Source organism: Neomonachus schauinslandi, chromosome 11, assembly GCF_002201575.2.
Source record: "Neomonachus schauinslandi chromosome 11, ASM220157v2, whole genome shotgun sequence".
In the NCBI taxonomy this organism is placed as follows: Eukaryota; Metazoa; Chordata; class Mammalia; order Carnivora; family Phocidae; genus Neomonachus; species Neomonachus schauinslandi.
The window spans coordinates 15,974,697-15,991,509 of record NC_058413.1 but is presented as its reverse complement, the minus strand read 5'-3'; the positions used below and the strand labels follow the sequence as shown (position 1 = coordinate 15,991,509).

At 56.9% G+C, this 16,813-nt stretch overlaps 2 protein-coding genes across 6 annotated transcripts in view; one reads left to right on the top strand and one right to left on the bottom strand.

Moving 5' to 3' along the window:
- Positions 1-3,313: 3,313 nt before the first annotated feature.
- Positions 3,314-8,815, top strand: LARGE2 (LARGE xylosyl- and glucuronyltransferase 2). Of its 5 annotated transcripts, none has more exons than XM_021684779.1 (14): positions 3,314-3,359; positions 3,456-3,613; positions 3,692-3,801; positions 4,150-4,232; positions 4,503-5,056; positions 5,189-5,293; positions 5,775-5,887; positions 5,974-6,099; positions 6,204-6,332; positions 6,457-6,617; positions 7,022-7,300; positions 7,617-7,766; positions 7,865-8,060; positions 8,315-8,815. In XM_021684779.1, exons 2-14 carry the CDS (start codon positions 3,517-3,519, stop codon positions 8,522-8,524), a joined length of 2,313 nt encoding a protein of 770 aa, XP_021540454.1. In that variant the 5' UTR covers positions 3,314-3,359; positions 3,456-3,516; the 3' UTR covers positions 8,525-8,815. The 5 variants fall into 5 exon arrangements, with proteins under 5 accessions (XP_021540454.1, XP_021540453.1, XP_021540452.1 ...); XM_021684778.1 differs by having other exon boundaries at positions 6,201-6,332; XM_021684777.1 differs by having other exon boundaries at positions 6,177-6,332.
- A 3,173-nt stretch (positions 8,816-11,988) lies between these two features.
- Positions 11,989-16,813, bottom strand: part of PHF21A (PHD finger protein 21A) — a 165,255-nt gene continuing 160,430 nt past the window's right edge. The window contains 3 exon segments of the mRNA XM_044919192.1: positions 11,989-13,855; positions 15,179-15,282; positions 15,694-15,769. Coding sequence (XP_044775127.1) covers positions 13,598-13,855; positions 15,179-15,282; positions 15,694-15,769 — 438 coding nt within the window. The 3' untranslated portion in view covers positions 11,989-13,597.

Sequence of the window (16,813 nt, the reverse complement as noted above, 5' to 3'; positions counted from 1 at the left end):
TGACGCTCCGGGGAGGCCGCCACTGATTGGCTCCGTGGGGAAAGGGGCGGAGCCTGGGTGGGGTCAAGGGGCTGAGCCCTTGCGGACTGGCCCGCTGGTTCACCTTACTCTGAGAGTAGTAATACATTATCTTACCTGATTCTCTCTACGGGATGTTATCTGCAGGTGTGGAAAGGATCAGCTTAAGAACGCCCAGTCACATTCGAATCTTGGTCTAGTCTAACCACAGCATCTAGGCGGTTTAAGTAACACACCTTACTAGGGAGCCACAGCCCCTCCTTGCCCTCCCCTCTCCCTCACCCTCCTCTCCAGCTTAGTTTTCTTCTATATAAGGTGGGGAATCAGAGCTGCTCTCGCTTCTCATGCCAAGCAAGGATGATCCAGGGAGATGTGTCCAGGGGCCTCAGGAGAGGCTACAGGTCTTGGAGAACAGAGGGGGTGGTCGTGGGCATCGCCAACATCGTTTCTCACCACTTCCTGGGGGCCAGACTCACTCCTACACCACACCTGTCCACCTTGCCATCTTGCCAGCTAGGTATGAACTCTTTTTCACAGATGGGGAATAAGAGGCTCCAGTAGGTGAAAGGACTTGTCCCAGGTCACATAGCGTGGCATTGGCCAAACGGACCACAATGTGTGTCTCCCACAGCAGTGCTCTCTCCTACTGCCCACAACCCAGCAAGGGCAGTGACACAGTGAGGCCACTTTGTCGTGAGTCAAGTAAGAAGCTGGGGTTAAGACCAGCGCTCAGGGCATTCAGTGTGGGGCTCTTTCTCCTTTCCTCCCTGTACCCCACCATCTTTATTTTTTTAAAGATTTTATTTATTAGAGAGAGACAGTGAGAGAGGGAACACAAGCAGGGGGAGCGGGAGAGGGAGAAGCAGGCTTCCCGCGTAGCAGGGAGCCCAGTGCAGGGCTCGATCCCAGGACCCTGGGATCATGACCTGAGCTGAAAGCAGACGCCCAACGACTGAGCCACCCAGGTGCCCCATGTACCCCATCATCTTAATGAACCTGTTCCCAAACCTCTCCTTCCCTGCAGGACTGGGAGAGGAGCGTGGGCCCAGCCACTTTGGCAGCAGCAGGGCTGCCTGAATTTCCTCTCCAGATCTCAGGACTGATTAGGTCCCAGAAACAAAGAGTGGAACGTGTGTGCCGGAGGCACCCAGCGCAGCCCCTCCCTGCTGGGTCCCTGCCTGGCATTGGTCACCTAGCTGGGCTGGAAGGGCCTCTGGGCAAGTTGGGCCAGAACCTCCCTCCTTCAGTCTGCCCTGAGCCACAGGAGAAGAGAGCTAGACCAGTCCAACAAGTACAGAGGAGGACACTGAGACCTAGAGAGGGGGCCTGACTGGGCTAAGGTCACACACAGCAAAGTCCTGGGCAGAGCTGGGTCAAACCAGGTCTCGGACCTAGAAGACCAGCACCCTTTCATAGGCCCACCCCTGGCTCCCATTCCCCCTGCCCCAGAGCAACCTCTCAGAGGCCCAGGAAGCGGCTCAGCAAGCAGCTTCCCCTGAGTAGTAAGGTTAAGGAGGAGGTGGGGCCAGCATTGTGAGTAACCACAGTAAGTTCCGAAAGCCCCAGCTCCTGTCACACTCCCTGGCCAGGCCCTGACCTGTGTGCTCTACCCTCTTCCTCACATTTATTACCCCCCTCCACCATCCCCAGTCTCTGTTGAGGGGCTTGGGGAGGGATTTGTCCACCCCCACTCCAGCTCCAGGCTAGAGATGAGGGTCAGGGGATGCTGAAGGCTCAAAGTTCCAGATGCCAAGATGGCCCCTGCATCCCTTCATCTCCTTTTAATTCCCAGATGTGCAGGGAGCCACCATCAGTCTCTGTGGCAACCACTACCTCTAGCCTCCAAAACTGGACTTTCCTGGAAAACCCCCATCTCCCAGAGAAAGGCATCCCAGTGTCTTGAAGGAGGAGACTTGAGGGGTCTAATGCTGGCCTGCTTTCCACAGCTTCTTTTGGGGTTAGGGTCTCCCAGGCCCTCACTTTTTATAGGTGAAGTTGGGCTAAGCTGGCTCACGGAGAGGCCTGGTGCATCCCATCCACGTTCCGCACATACTTAGTGTTTAGTGGGTGCTGGACCCTGGTTGGGCTCTGGGGCCCAGTACAGGAGGAGATAGACAAGGCTCCAGTCTGAGGAGCAGCCTTCTTTGGCTGGGGGTGGGGGTGGGGGGGGAACCTATAAACAAGTCTGCAAGGTCAACTTCAGAGGAGTGCTAAGAATAAAATAAACCAAGGGATGTGGAAGGAGGAGCCGGGGTCAGGAGAATCTGGTAGAATCCAGGCAGAAGGAACATCAAGGGCAAAGTTCCCGGGCAGGAAGCCCTTAGAGAAGAGCCGCAGGACACTTTGCCTTCAGGGAAGAGCCTAGGAAGGGGTCTGGGGAAGGGGTGGGTGTTCTAACAAGTCACTTCACTTCTTAGGGAAGGATGATGCCTGCATCACAGGACTGAGGGGAGGGTTAAATGAGATGAGGCTCGTCAAACCTCAGCACCGGGCCTGGCACGGAGAATGTGCGCTCAGCCAACCGCGACTCTTGTCGCTCAGGGGCCACAGCGCCCACCACTCCCTCCAGGGCCGAGGCCGGGCTGCGGGGTGCGAGGTGGGGCAGAGTGAGAAATCCAGTCTCAGCCCCAGTCCCCCGGTCTAGGCAAGGCGGGGGTGGGGGAGGGGGGGAATGCCGAATCCCGGTGCCCGCGTCAGGGAGGCCCCTTGCCAGCTCCCGGGCAGGACACGACCTTCGCAGGGCGGCTTTGTCCGGGCCGCGCAGCCAGGCGGGCCGGGCCGCCCGAAAGGCAGCGGGGGTGGAGCGGCCCCGGAGCTCCAGGTGCTCCGCAGCTCCCGGGCAGGGCTCGGCCGGCCCCCGCCTCCAGTGCCCAGAGCAGGTGTCCCTGGCCCTCGAGGCCCCGCATTCCACTCCTTCCTCCAGAGCCCCGCCATCCCTTTGATTCCGGGCCCGGGGTCACGGGCCCCTCCCCCGTTGGGAGGTTAAGGGCAGGAGATGGGGCCTCAGAGCTGGGAAGAGGGGGATGGGCTCAGGGCAGGTGGCGGGACTGGGCCTTCCTGGGTGCCTGCCCCCGCTCCCTCCAGACATCCTGGGGGTTCCCCGGGTTCCTCCCGGGCTTGGGGGGGTGGTCGTCCGATGCCGGGGCAGGGGCGGGGCCAGTCCTCCTCGCCCACCTCCCCCCACCCCCCTGGGGCCTCTCCGCCCCTTTGGGCTCAGCCAAGCGGAGGTGAAACCTGAACCCAGGTTGGGGGCGGGGCTGGCCTGCGCTTCCACCCCCTTCCCCTGCACCCCGGCCGGCTTCTGGAAGAGGAAGGTCGGGGTCCCCGGGCCGTTGGAACAGGTGAGGTGGCGACTCAGAGCGGGAGGGAGGACCAGGCGGCCGTCGGGCCCCGTCGCCCAAGGCTGATCCTCTCCCGCTTCCCTTCCCGATCCGCAGGGACAGCGATGGAGCCCGCAGCCCTGGGTGGAGCCCCGCCCTGAGCGACCCGCCGGCAGCCATGCTGCCCCGAGGGCGCCCCCGGGCGCTGGGGGCCGCGGCGCTGCTGCTCCTGCTGCTTTTGATCGGCTTCTTCCTGTTCGGCGGGGACGTGGAGTGTGAGCGCGGCGAGCGAGGAGGCGAGCGGAGGGGCCCGGGATCCTTCCCTTGCCCACTGACGCCACGTGTCTCTGCAGACGGGCGGCCGCGGGGCGCTGCTGCCGTCGACGGAGACCCGTCTGCGGACCGCGGGGGCCGCAACCGCTCGGACTGCGTCCCGCCGCGGCCGCCGCTGCCCAAGTGCGAGGTAGGTGCGCGCGGCCCCCCGGCGGCGGGATTCTCAGGGGCGCCGCGCCCCCAGCCGGGCCTCCCCGCCCGCCCCCCGGCACCTTTGGGAATCACACCTGGCGAGCCTCCGCCAGGTGGCTCCGGGACTGACCAGCCGGCCGGGGATGCCTCCCCTGCTCCCGGCCTCAGTTTCCCCATTTGTGAAATAGGGGTGGACTCCTGCTCCGCATCCCCCCGCCCCACTCTTCCTTAGCTCTGTTGCCGGGCGGGGCTCGGCTCCGCTGCCCCATGCCGGGCCAGCCCCGTCGTGGGTCCTTACGGTCCAGTGGGGGAGGGGCTGCTGCCCACCTCTGCGTCCCCTCCCCAGCTCTTGCACGTGGCCATCGTGTGTGCGGGACATAACTCCAGCCGAGACCTGGTCACCCTGGTGAAATCTGTGCTCTTCTACAGGTATAACCAGGTGTCAGGGTGGGGGTGGGGAGTCAGGCGTGGGGAAGGGAACATAGGCTTGGGCAGGATCTGGGAGCTCCAGTTACCCCATCTGCGCCACAGGGACAGTGTCCCTTCCTCCCTTGAAGGTGGTTCTAACAGTATCCGAAGCTGGGGACGGAAAAGCTCTTTGCAGAAGTTGGTGCTTTCACTCTGAGCCCCTCAGGCGGGTCTGGTCCCATGTTCTTCCTGCTGGGGCCTGTCAGCTTTCCTCACCTGTCCTTCCCAAAGGAAAAATCCGCTGCACTTCCATTTGGTGACTGATGCCATGGCCAGGAACATTCTGGAGATGCTCTTCCACACGTGGATGGTGCCCGCTGTCCGGGTCAGCTTCTATGACGCCGAGGAGCTCAAGGCAGGAGCCCTGGCCCTTCTGCACTTCTTTCTGGCAGTGCCCAGCCCTTTCCTACTAGGGGTTCGGGGGTGGGGGCGTGTGGGAGAGGTTAGAGCTGCCTGGGACCCCCCAGTCCCATCACACCTACAGAAGCTCAAATCCCTCATCCTCCCTGGGGCGTATGCCTTCTTCCCCCTGTGTCACCCGGAGTATGTCCGGCACTCATACGCCCTTCTCTGCCAGGTTCATGCCCTGTCCTCCCCCACCCCGCCCCAACAGCCCCAGGTCTCCTGGATCCCCAACAAGCACTACTCTGGCCTGTACGGGCTAATGAAGCTAGTGTTGCCTGCTGCCCTGCCCCCTGAGCTGGCCCGTGTCATTGTCCTGGACACAGATGTCACCTTCGCCTCTGATATCGCAGAGCTCTGGGCACTCTTTGCTCACTTTTCTGGTGAGAGGCCTGGGACCCAGCCCCAGCCGGTACCCCCTCCCTGGCCTGTCCGGGCCGCGCTGTGGCCTACCTAGCCCTGAGCCGAGGGCCAGTGGCAGCCTCAGGCAGCTCCCTCGTGCCCTCCCCTCCCAGACGAGCAGGTGATCGGTCTTGTGGAGAACCAGAGCGACTGGTACCTGGGCAACCTCTGGAGGAACCACAGGCCCTGGCCTGCCTTGGGCCGGGGATTTAACACAGGTGGGACAGTGGTGGGGAGCAGGCAGGAGGGGTGGCCACTGGTCTTCAGGCCCCAGGGACTGGGCAGGGCACTGAATGCTAGGAAATCCCCCCCACCCCACCTAGAAGAATAGTGCTGTGGAAAGAACACCAGGAGAAGAGCCGGAAAACAGTTCCAATCTTCGCTGTGCTGGATGACTTTGGCCAAGCCACTCAGTCCCCCTAGGCCTCTGTTTTCTCACCCATTAAATGGGGATGATGTTGCCAGCCCTGGGATCACTGAGAGGGAGAACATGGCTGTGGAGGTGCTCTGTAAGCTGTGCAGTTCCCCCCTTCACCCCCAAGAGGAATGATGGTTGACCGAAGTGGTCCATGCTCCTGTCTGAACAGTCCAAAAATACCAATAAGTCAAAAAGTAGACATTCAAAAGACGTCTTCGTGACCCCTGACCCCAGGAGCAGGGTTAGCCCAGGTGGGCATGACGACCCCTTCCCCTGGGCAGGCGTGATCCTCCTGCGGCTGGACCGGCTCCGGCAGGCTGGCTGGGGGCAGATGTGGAAGCTGACGGCCACGCGGGAGCTCCTCACCCTGCCCGCCACCTCCCTGGCAGACCAGGTCTGGGGGAGCCTCTGACGGGGAGCGGTGGGAGGGTGGGTGGAGAGCAGGCTCTGGGCCGAGGCATGATGGCTGTCTCTGCCCAGGACATCTTCAATGCCGTAATCAAGGAGCACCCGGGGTTGGTGCAGCCTCTGCCCTGCGTCTGGAATGTTCAGCTGTCAGACCACACGCTGGCTGAGCGCTGCTACTCGGAGGCGTCCGATCTCAAGGTGAGTGGGGTGGGGGCCGAGCGGTGGGCTTCTGTTCCCCGTGCCCATCCCCCGAGTACCACCCTCCTGGGTCCCAGGTAATCCACTGGAACTCACCCAAGAAGCTGCGCGTGAAGAACAAGCACGTGGAATACTTCCGCAACCTCTACCTGACCTTCCTGGAGTATGATGGGAACCTGCTGCGGAGAGAGCTCTTTGGGTGCCCCAGCCCGCCCGCAGCTGAGGCCGAGCAGGTGAGAGGGAGCCGCCTTCCCTCGCCTTGGGGAGGCTCTGCCCCCTCCCTGCTCTGCTGGGACCTGGCCTCGTCTGGGGACTTACCCTCCAGCCCTGGTCCTCGTCTCCCCGCCACCCCGTCAGGTGCAGCGGGCCCTGGCACAACTGGACGAGGAAGACGCCTGCTTTGAGTTCCGGCAGCAGCGGCTCACCGTGCACCGTGTGCACGTCACCTTCCTGCCCCACGAACCGCCGCCCCCCCGGCCTCACGATGTCACCCTGGTGGCTCAGCTCTCTATGGACCGGTGAGAGTGCCAGGGGCCAAGGCAGGGGCTGGGACGGGGGGAGGTTTCCGGGAGGACGGTTTCAGTGGGTGGAAGGAAGAGCTCTCGCCTGCTGCCTGATGCTTGAGGAGTTCCAGAACTTGCAGACACTGGCTGTGGTTAGGAGCTTGGGTTTGGGGAATCATGCAGGTGCCTGGAACTGCCCCTCTGTAGCTGTGGGACCACGGGCAAGTCTTAGTATCTCTGGCCTTCGGTGTTCTTATTTGTTACCTGGGAAAGGCCTCCCCTGTGGGGTAGTTGTGAAGATGAGGTAAGAGCAGCTTTAAAAGCCCCGGGAAGGGGCTCAGTAAGTCACGTGAAGGGGTGTCTGCGGCAGCTGTCCTGGGGAGGTGCTCCAGCCGGGCTGACCACCGCCCTCGCCCCAGGCTGCAGATGCTGGAAGCCCTGTGCCGGCACTGGCCGGGCCCCATGAGCCTGGCCTTGTACCTCACAGACGCAGAGGCCCAGCAGTTCCTGCGTTTCGTCGAGGCCTCGGCAGTGCTCTCTGCCCGGCAGAACGTGGCCTACCACGTGGTGTACCGCGAGGGTCCCCTCTACCCCGTCAACCAGCTGCGGAACGTGGCCTTGGCCCAGGCCCTCACGCCTTACGTCTTCCTCAGCGACATTGACTTCCTGCCTGCCTATTCCCTCTACGACGACCTCAGGTGGGCCTGAGGAGGGAGGGAGAGGAACGGCAGACGGGTGTGTGTGGACAGGGGCCCTAGGCAAGCGTGTGGTGGCTCCTTTTTGTCCTCTGTAAGATGGGGTTTGTATTGAGGCGGGGGGGGGCGCCGCATCGGTTGTCTGGGCTGCCATAGGAGAGGAGGGGAGGCTGGGACCCGCTTCCCATAGCAGCTGTCCTGTGTCTGCCTCCCGCGGGGCGGTCCGGCCAGCCAGCCCTGGGTCCTGCGGCTGAGAAGTCAGGGACTCGCTGGGCCTGGAGCCGTCCTGCTGCCCTGTTCACGGGCGCTCCCCGCACAGGGCCTCCATCGAGCAGCTGAAGCTGGGCAGCGAGCGGAGAGCGGCTCTGGTAGTGCCGGCGTTTGAGACCCTACACTACCGCTTCAGCTTCCCCAGTTCCAAGGCCGAAGTGCTGGCCTTGCTGGACTCCGGCTTGCTCTACACCTTCCGGTAGGAGAGGCTCTGCTCCGTGCCCCACACCGCTCCCCCCCCCCCCCCCACTGAGCTCCTAGCCTTAGCTTGGCGCCCTGCCCCATCCTGTTCCACAGGTACCACGAGTGGCCCCAGGGTCACGCACCCACAGACTATGCCCGCTGGCGGGAGGCTCAGACCCCATACCGTGTGCAGTGGGCCGCTGACTATGAGCCCTACGTGGTGGTGCCACGTGATTGTCCCCGCTATGACCCCCGGTTTGTGGGCTTTGGCTGGAACAAGGTGGCCCACATCGTGGAGCTGGATGCGCAGGTGAGGATGTGCCTTGCTGCTTCCAGTTTCAATTTGGATACCTCCAGGCCCAGGGAGCTCACTACACCTCAGCGTGGCACACGGCACCAGTAGGCAGTACTATTAGAAGTTTCATCCGTATAGAACTAAGATCTGCCCTTTGACCCTCACTTTGGCTGTGAGGGACTCTCAAATAAGCCCGCTCCCCATCCCCCAGAGCTGCAATTCTCCCCCCAGCCCAGGCAATGAATGTCCATGTGCCTCCGCCCCTATAGGAATATGAGCTCCTGGTGCTGCCTGAGGCCTTCACCATTCACCTGCCGCATGGCCCAAGCCTGGACATCTCTCGCTTCCGCTCCAGCCCCACCTATCGTGACTGCCTCCAGGCCGTCAAGGATGAGTTCCACCAGGACTTGTCCCGTCGCTATGGGGCTGCTGCCCTCAAATACCTCACTGCCCTGCGGCAGCCCCGAAGCCCCGCCTGACCTGGTGCGTGGCTCACCCCTGCCCCCCACTTGGCTCTCACAGGTCCCCTGCGGACACTGGAGCAACCCTGCCACCCTCCCCACCCTCCCCACCCTCCCCGCTATTTAAATTATTGAAGGTCTCAGTGGAAAGGGCTTCAGTTGGAGCACCTGCGGGGTGGGTCCTGGGGGCCTCCCCTTGCTGCTATCTATGGCTGGGGTCTACTCTCTCGGTGCCCCAGCTGTATGGGGCTGGTTTCCCCATCTTCATCTGTACATCCCTTTTTCATAATTAAAGTTCTTCAAGCTCTTTTTCATGTTCCATCTGGTTTGGGGCATGAGGGTGTGGGTCAGCCAGGAAGAGGCTGAGTCTCCCTGGAGTTGCAGGAGGGCCCGGACCCAAGTGTGTCTTGCCCACCCTCCCCTGCCCCAAACCCAACACCATGAGGCTGAGAGACTTTATTTGGCTTTATTTAGTAAAATGTTAAAATAAATAAATACAAATTGATCAGCTGCTCTGGATCCCCCCCACCCCCTCAAAACAAAAATGAAACAAACAAAAACAAAAACTTTGAAGCACAAAACTCCAAATACAAGTTCTACCAAGACTGAAATCACAAAGGGCGTGGACAAAGAGACAGGATTGGGGGCTGGCTGGCTCTTTTCTGCTCGGAGCTTGCTGACCTCTGGCTGCCCGTCCTGTCCCGCCTGACTGCAGCTTACCCTGGGCCGAGGACCCAACGACACAGAGGTACAGGGGCCAAAGGCTGCTGTGGGGGATGGCAGAGTCCTCAGGGAGGAAGGGCCTCGTGGGGAGAGGGGGGGAGCAAAGTGGAATTTGTGAGCCCTGCCCTTCCTCTACAAGGGCTTTAGAGTTCCACCCTGGCTCTCTGGAGGGGGCGACCCCCAGCGTCCTCCCCTTCACTAATGCCGGAGGGCCAGGGAAATCTTTCCAGGGGCCACCCCCTCCCTTGGAGAGGAGTGGACACCGAGGACGGCTATAAGTCAGGGTGAGAATGGGTCTCCTGTTTCCTGCCAGGGGTGCCCAGCTGAGGGGTGGGGGTGAGGCCCACAGTCATTTACACAGAGCGAAGTTCCCCTATCCAACAGAAGCCATGGAATCTGGAGAACCCAGGGCCTGAAGAATACCTGAGCCACCATCCATCTTACTACCCCAGAAGAGCCTTTTACCCCTGGGGTAAAAGTCTCCTAAATTAAGCCCTTTGAATAAATCAGAAAGACCACACCCTAAAAGGGAGTGAAGGGAGGAAACCGCTTAGAGCGCATCGTGTGACTTGGGATGAGAGCCCAGAGAGGCTCTGCTGGCCCCAAGAGGAAGAATCGGAGATGGCTGGAGGAGCAACCGTACATGCAGACTTAGTGAGCGGGAAACAGTCACCCTCACTTGCGGGGAGAGACATGGGGCGGCCGTTGTGCCCGTTCGCACTGCCTGTTGAGCCTGAGCCAGGAAGAAGCCGGGACAGGCAGGCCCCACAGGGAAACCAGGCACTCAGATGCATGCTGGCTGGAGGTGGCCGCAGGGCAGCGCCACCCAGGGAAGGGCCCACCCGGGGGCTGCCCCGAGCCCGGTCGCCCCAAAGGGCCTGATAAAGAAGGGAGAAAGCAGACCTCTGGATGAGCGCAGCAGCAGCGGTGAGACAAGACCCAGCAGGCTCCAGGAGAGAAAAAGGACCTGCGGGCGGCATTGGCAAGAACGTGAGGCGGGAAGATGACAGCAACATGAGCTCAGCAGCTCCAGGGTGCAGTGCCTGCGTCACGGGCCTGATCAAGGGCCCCAGACCAGCCACTCCCTGGCACGTGAAGTGACTGCGAAGCCAGCTGGTCTGAGATGTGCCCGTGAGCAGCTAAACCCAGGCATGGCCAAAGAGCAGCAGAGGGAAGAAGGAGGTGGGGACAGGCCATGTGAGGCAGGCATGAATGCGCGTCTCAGGTGGTCACAAGCACCCGCAGGTCTAGGGCACAGAGAGAGGGTCTTCTCTTGGCAGGACAGTAGAGGAAAAGGAGACAGGGTGACTAGGGCCTTTTCTTGGCAGTAAGAGTTTTGGGATTTGAGTCCAGAATGTGGGGGTTTGGGGGCAGGGTTGCATTTGTACTCCACACTAGCTGACTCACAGAACAGCTCATACCTGCACTTAGGAAGACTCCACATCCCAACCCCAGGCAAGGCCAGAGTGTGAGTACTCACAGCAGCAGGCAAAATGCTGGTCAGTGCCTAGCTGTACCCACGCCCCATCTCCCCCCGACACCCTGGGAATTCGCAGGCAGCTCCTTTTTGAGCAAAGGCCTCTAGTGATGATGATCGTTTCCTAACTCCTTTCAAGAAAAGACAGGTATCATGTGGCAACTCCCAGTCTCTGGGCCCAGACAAGTCAAATGGGAGAGCTGAAGACTGGGCGTACAGCCCGCTGCTGGGCTCTGAACCTCCGCCAACTATTCCTCCAACTAGTCCAGGCATCTCCAAAGCTCCCTGACTAGACATAGCACCTTGGTTTCTGCAGGAGAAAAGGGAGCTCCTCTGTCCCTCTCAGGCAACCTCGAAGCCAGGGCCTGACTCTGAGGCCTGTAGAACAACTCCTAATCCCCTAACGTTCCTGGGAAGAGGAAATGGCCAGTAGAGATGAGGCATATTTGACCTAAGAAGTGTCCCTTTCTCTTGAATTTGCTTTCAGGGTTCTAACTGGGATCTCTGGGCCTAACTGGGTGAGGGAGAAACTAATGGGACCTTTTCTGCCCCTCCTAGACTCTGGCCATTATGGAGTATGGGGCGGGCTTGGGAGAGCTGTCCCAGAAGAGCTGTGGCGACAAGCGCCTGCCTCCCTCCTGTGGGCCAGGCACGTGATGGGCCAAGGTCTCCGATGAGGGCACGCACCTGACAAAATTTACTTCCCACGAGGCAAGATGATAGAAATGGTCCGAGTCTTTCAGAACCCTGGTTTTCTCAAGGAGGAGACAGGCCAAGCCAAGGCAAGCACAGCGATTCTAGCCAAAGATCGCCCAGGAAGCTTGTGGATGGGCAAAGGGCAGTAAACTCTATCGCCGGTACCTGGAGCCAGCAGGCAGAGAAAGCGGCTGGAGAGTCAGACCTCTTCAAAGGCAAGACAGACACAAAGGCCACCCTGGGGCTCTTTGTCTCAGAGACACCATGTACCCTCAAGACCTCTCACTCCTTTGTTCTTTCTCAGCACCAAGGGCTGATGCAGCCAGCCTGCCCCCTGCACCCTCCCACCAAGGCCAGGGTGCCTGGGCACCAATGAGTGTCACTGGCCGTGTCCTTCAAAGTTGTCCCCCAGGCACTCACAATGCTGGTGGCTGAAAGACGGAGAGCAGCACCAAAGGAAAGATCTTATTTAGGCACCAGCCTTTTGCTCTAGCAAAATCCGAGGAGACAATGGGTAGGGTAGGGCCCTGATACCATCCACACTCCATGTGGGCTTCAAAAACAGAAGCCCAGATCCCTGCGCCAAGAAGAGAGGACAGTCCTTTCCGAGGAGGGGAGAGCAGTGGGAGGGCTTGGCCGCTGCCCGTCAGGGCTGCAGTCGTCCAGAGGACAGAAATCATGGAGACTAGCCCACCAGTCTTGAGACACAAACACAGCAAAATGTCATCATGATCAGCAGGTTCTGTGCTAAAAAATTATAACTACACAGCATTTTCTCCAGTTCTGACACCTTTTTAATAGAAATCACTGTTTTTAGGAAACAAATAGCACTTTTGTAATTTTTTTTTTATACAATGTTTCTTACCTTGATCTTAATTTAAGTAACACTAGGAAGACCTCAATATCTTTTATTTTCCTTTTTAATTAAAAAAAAAGTTGTTGTTGTTTTCCCCAGATACAAAGATTTTTGCCCTTGCATAAAAAACAGTGCCCCGAACGATGACACAAGGACTCACACGGACTCACTGGACCTCACTGACACTATGATTCCTATTCTACCATGCACGGCCTCGACTACCCTTAATTGACTGTCAGCCTGAAAAACAGCTTTTCTATTCCTTATTTTAGTTTTTGTTACCAAAAAAGTAAAATAAACAACAAAATAAAACTTTTTTCTTAAAGAAAACAAAACAAAACAAAAATTTAAAAAAAGAGAAAAGAAACACATCTCCATTCAATTCACACACACCTGGGTCGCGTGCTGCTTCGCTCAGAATCTTCTCTTCTTATAAATATAGAAAAGGGATGGAGCTTGTTTTCAAGTAAAAATCACTGATCCACCTTGTTTTCCTTCCTGGACACACACACCCTTCTTCCCTGCCCCGGGCAATGGCCCGCCAAGCAGGCCTCTTGCCTGTTCTTGGAGAGGGAAGGTAACCGGATCATCCACGGGGATGCGCGCCAATTTGCCAAAGCGGGGAAGGAACGCGGGGAGTGGTGGGGGCGTCCGGGGCAGGAGGCGGAGTGTGCGGGAGAAGGACCCCGTGGCTGTCCTCGGTGTCCACTTCCCCGTGCATTGTGCCCCACCCCGGACAATAGGAAATACTGCTTATTTGATAGACTTTTCCCACCCCGGCTCCCTCCCATTCCCTCCCATCCCTCCTCTGGGCACTGGGGTTGGTTAAATCTCGATTTCCTTTTTTTTTGGTTTTATAGTAGTGAAAGTTTAGAAACAGGAAAGCCCACACACTCTTTGGACTTGTCTTCTCTACCTAAACAAACGGCTCGGCAAATAAGGATCTGAAACCTGCTCTCCTCCCTCCGCCCGTCCCTGCTCCCCACCCAACAAAACGCAAACAAACCCATGGTGGCTGTGGAGGCTGCTGCAGGCACACACTGGTGTATAATAGAGAGAGTAAATATATTATTTCACTTGGCATGGTGCTGGCAAAGAACCTCCAGCTGGCACTATTTCATGTAACATGGTCCAATCTTTGCATGTACACACAGAATAAGAAGGATCAATTGGCAAACTCCGGTGCCACCCGGCACTAGCATCTTCTCTCTCTCTGGAACCAAAGAACCAAAAGAATTCTGTACTTTCCAGAAGAAATCCGGCTTTGCTTTTCTAGAGTCTTCAGTGTTTTTGCTCTCCTGGCCGCCGGGAGCCTGCGGCTTCTCCTGGCGGGGCTCTGTTATTTAGTCTCGCCCCCCTGGGTACAGTTCGCTGTGCAGCTCTGGGGGGAGGGGGAGGGGGCCGGCGTGGAGGTGGCGGCGTTGGCAGGGGGGGTACAGTCCGGGCCGTTGGAGATGGCCCCCACAGTGGCCTCAGAGTCTACAGGTTTGGAGAGGTCGATGCCGTGGATGAGGCGAATCAGCTGTTTTACCTTCTCCAGGGAGCTGTGCATCTCCTTCTGCCGGGCCAAGATGGTATTCTTCATTTCCATGCATTTCTGCAGCAAATGAGAAGGGCAGTGGCACTGAGCCTCCGTGGCTTTTCGGACAGGCCTGGCAGCTCTCTCCAGGGAAAAGAACCCTGCTGGCTGGTGTGCAGCCCCTAGACCTTGCTCTGCTCTGCACTGGAGGGGGCACTACCGCCCAACAAGTGAGTGGTTTAAGAGCCAACCCCGCTTGACACTAGGACTTAAAACCAAATGTGAATTACCACTCCAACGCTACAAAATAAAAGCAATTTAAAACAACATTCCCAGAGCTGCGCTCAGGCTGGTTTGGGCAGGTTTTGGTATGCCTCTGCCTTGCAAATGGGTGCTAATGTGCTCAGGACTGGACTGAGCTTTCGAGAGTAGAAAATGAGCCAGTGGCATCTGGATCCAATTTGAGGGCTACTGAGGATCACTTGGTCGGCAAGAATTTAGAGGCAGGCCTAGGGTAGCACAGTGGTATTTGGGAGAATCAAACACTGCAGCCAACAGAAACCCTTCTGCTCAGTCATGGACTTGTAGTCTTTTGCCCTTTTGCCCAAGGTCTCCCACAGCTGCTGGCTTCTGTTCTAGGCAGGAAGAGAGATGAAACCTGCATGCCATGGGGAGTATGGTGACGAGGAGAAAGCAGTGGAGTGGGACAGCCCAACTGCCACCAAGTCCAGGGTCCCACCTCCTGTCCACGAGGGCTGAGGCCACCTGGCTCCAACAAGGGGAGGGGTACCTACTCAAAGAGAAATAAAACTTGCTCTGGAGGAGCCTCAGAATCTCTGCTGCAAATACAACCTGGACAGGCCAGGCCGGGCAGTATTTACTTCCAGTACTTGTCTCCAGGAACCTCTCTTCCTCAGGCTGGTCAGGAAAACCTGGAGACGCAATCAGCAGGGTGTGGAAGAAAGGATGGGAGTGACGGGCCATGCAGACAGACCGCTAACTAGGACGACTAGAAAGGCTTCTATGCAGGAACCTGATCTGTGTCTACCTAGCGTGGGGAGAGGCTTCATACTCCTCCCAAACCCACTCAGGAACACACAGGGGTTGTGGCCATCCTGCCGTAGCTGCTACTGCATCTCTTTAGCCTGGAGACTGAAAATCCTCTCTCAGATCAAAGCCACTGGGAGGTTCCAGAGCGTGGCGAAGACACCATATACCAACTGGCCACCTGTCCTGAGGGCCAAATTGTAACTGCAGGCAAACTTTGCGTCCATCCCAAGTTACCTGTGTTATTAACAAGCTAAAGGACCCGAATCCACCCTTGGGAGCCACATGGACTATTGTGCACGTGGAAGGGTCCTCCTATCTGTATCCATCGCCGAAGGCATGAACTTTACTTACACTTATAGAATTGCTGAGCTGTTTCACCTTCTGCTCTAGTTGTTCTCGTTCTTGTTTTAAATCTGAACTCCATTTAAGTAATTTCTGTTTCTCTTCTTCCTTTGCTGAAAAACAAAAAAAGAAAAGAAACTGTTTTTAACAATAAATTCTTTGAAAAGGCTACTATGTTCAGAATGCTGGCCAAAGAAGGCATTTTGCCCAAAGTTCCCCTGAGCTCCAGTCAGCGTGCAGATCATGCCCACCTAGACTTTCCCTTATTCTGTGTATAGCCGGGTATGCTAAGAAAACTAACTGTCAGTGGTGTGGGCCTGGCTCTAAGTAAGATGCTGCTTCTCATTTTTCCTCCCCAAGAAAATACTACACAAACTTTTCAATTTGTTCAAGAAAAGCTTTTCATTTGTAACTTTAAATTTCCTTTTGAAAACAAAACAAATGCGGCCTTCCCGTAGTTTTTTTTTTTTTTTTTTTTAATCAAGGGGAGGCTTCCACAAAAGGGGGTGTGGATGATTCTTTACCTGCTTTGTAGGCGATATAGGAATGAACAATTGCTAAAGTTCCAGGCCATGGAATTGCTTCTTCCTTCTTCAGCATCTGAAACAAGGTTTAGAATTTTACTTTGAAAGGAGGTATAAACACACATCCCCTGTGTAGTGACAAGCAACGTGTCTTGTCTTATGGTGGACTTATGGTGGCACGGCCGCAAAACCCTGCTCTGTACTTTCTAGACTATGAAGTTCCAGATGCTCCTGACAGGATGAGGTTCAAGGACAGGAAAAGCCAAGCCACTCGAGCCCCAGCTTGGAAAGAGGCTGGGACCTGGCTGGGCATTCCCAGCTCCTCATTGTACACTACACACGAGGCCCAGCAACCCGGGCAGCCACAGCCACTGGCATCCTTGACCGGCCTGTCTCAGGTGTCGCTTTACATGTCCCTCAAAGATAGCCTGACCAAGGAAACGAAATGTCATTTCCAAATACTAAAGTATAATCTGGACCTTGTGCAGAAAATTATCAGATGGTCAAAGAGCAGCTTCAGGAGAGAACACAGAGAGGTTGGTGTCTACTACCTGGTGCAGATAGTAGGATGAGGACCAGGATTAAAAGGGGAAAACCAGAATTCTCTCAAACAGGATTCCAAAGACCTGAGTAGCATGCCAAAGCTTGCTGAGCTATTAGGTCTATTTATTATTTATACTTTGCCTACTTCCAAAAAAGACTGAGACCGCTTATCATAAAAACATAAAGGAACATGGATAGTTGAGAAAAAGAGGCCAGAAACTAAACAGAGAAGAAGGGAAGAGGCTAGGACAGTTTCAAGCCCATGAAATAGTAAGACGGCCACTTTACAGTTAGTTCTCTGGTCCTGGTGATGATACAGGTTAAAGGTGAAACTGTTGTTATTTGAATTAAACAGTCAATTGGGCACTTTCCTTTAAGGGTTTTATTTCCAAAAGAAGAGTCTCAAAACCACCTACTGGGTTTGGACCATTCTTAGAGAAAGAGGCTGAAAGTCTTATGGCTTTGAAAGAGCAAGGTCATGAGAAGATAAGTCATTTTAAATAAAGGGAAGCAGTTAGAGTCTTTCCACCTATACACAGACTCACCATCTCAGTTATAGGACAGAGAAGCTTGAGAG

Excerpts from the sequence above, each read along its gene's own strand:
- LARGE2 (XM_021684777.1), top strand. The coding sequence starts at position 3,517 with ATGCTGCCCCGAGGGCGCCCCCGGGCGCTGGGGGCCGCGGCGCTGCTG. Across the intron at positions 7,301-7,616 it reads TCCCTCTACGACGACCTCAG|GGCCTCCATCGAGCAGCTGA; the intron begins GTGGGCCTGAGG and ends CTCCCCGCACAG. Across the intron at positions 8,061-8,314 it reads TCGTGGAGCTGGATGCGCAG|GAATATGAGCTCCTGGTGCT; the intron begins GTGAGGATGTGC and ends CCGCCCCTATAG.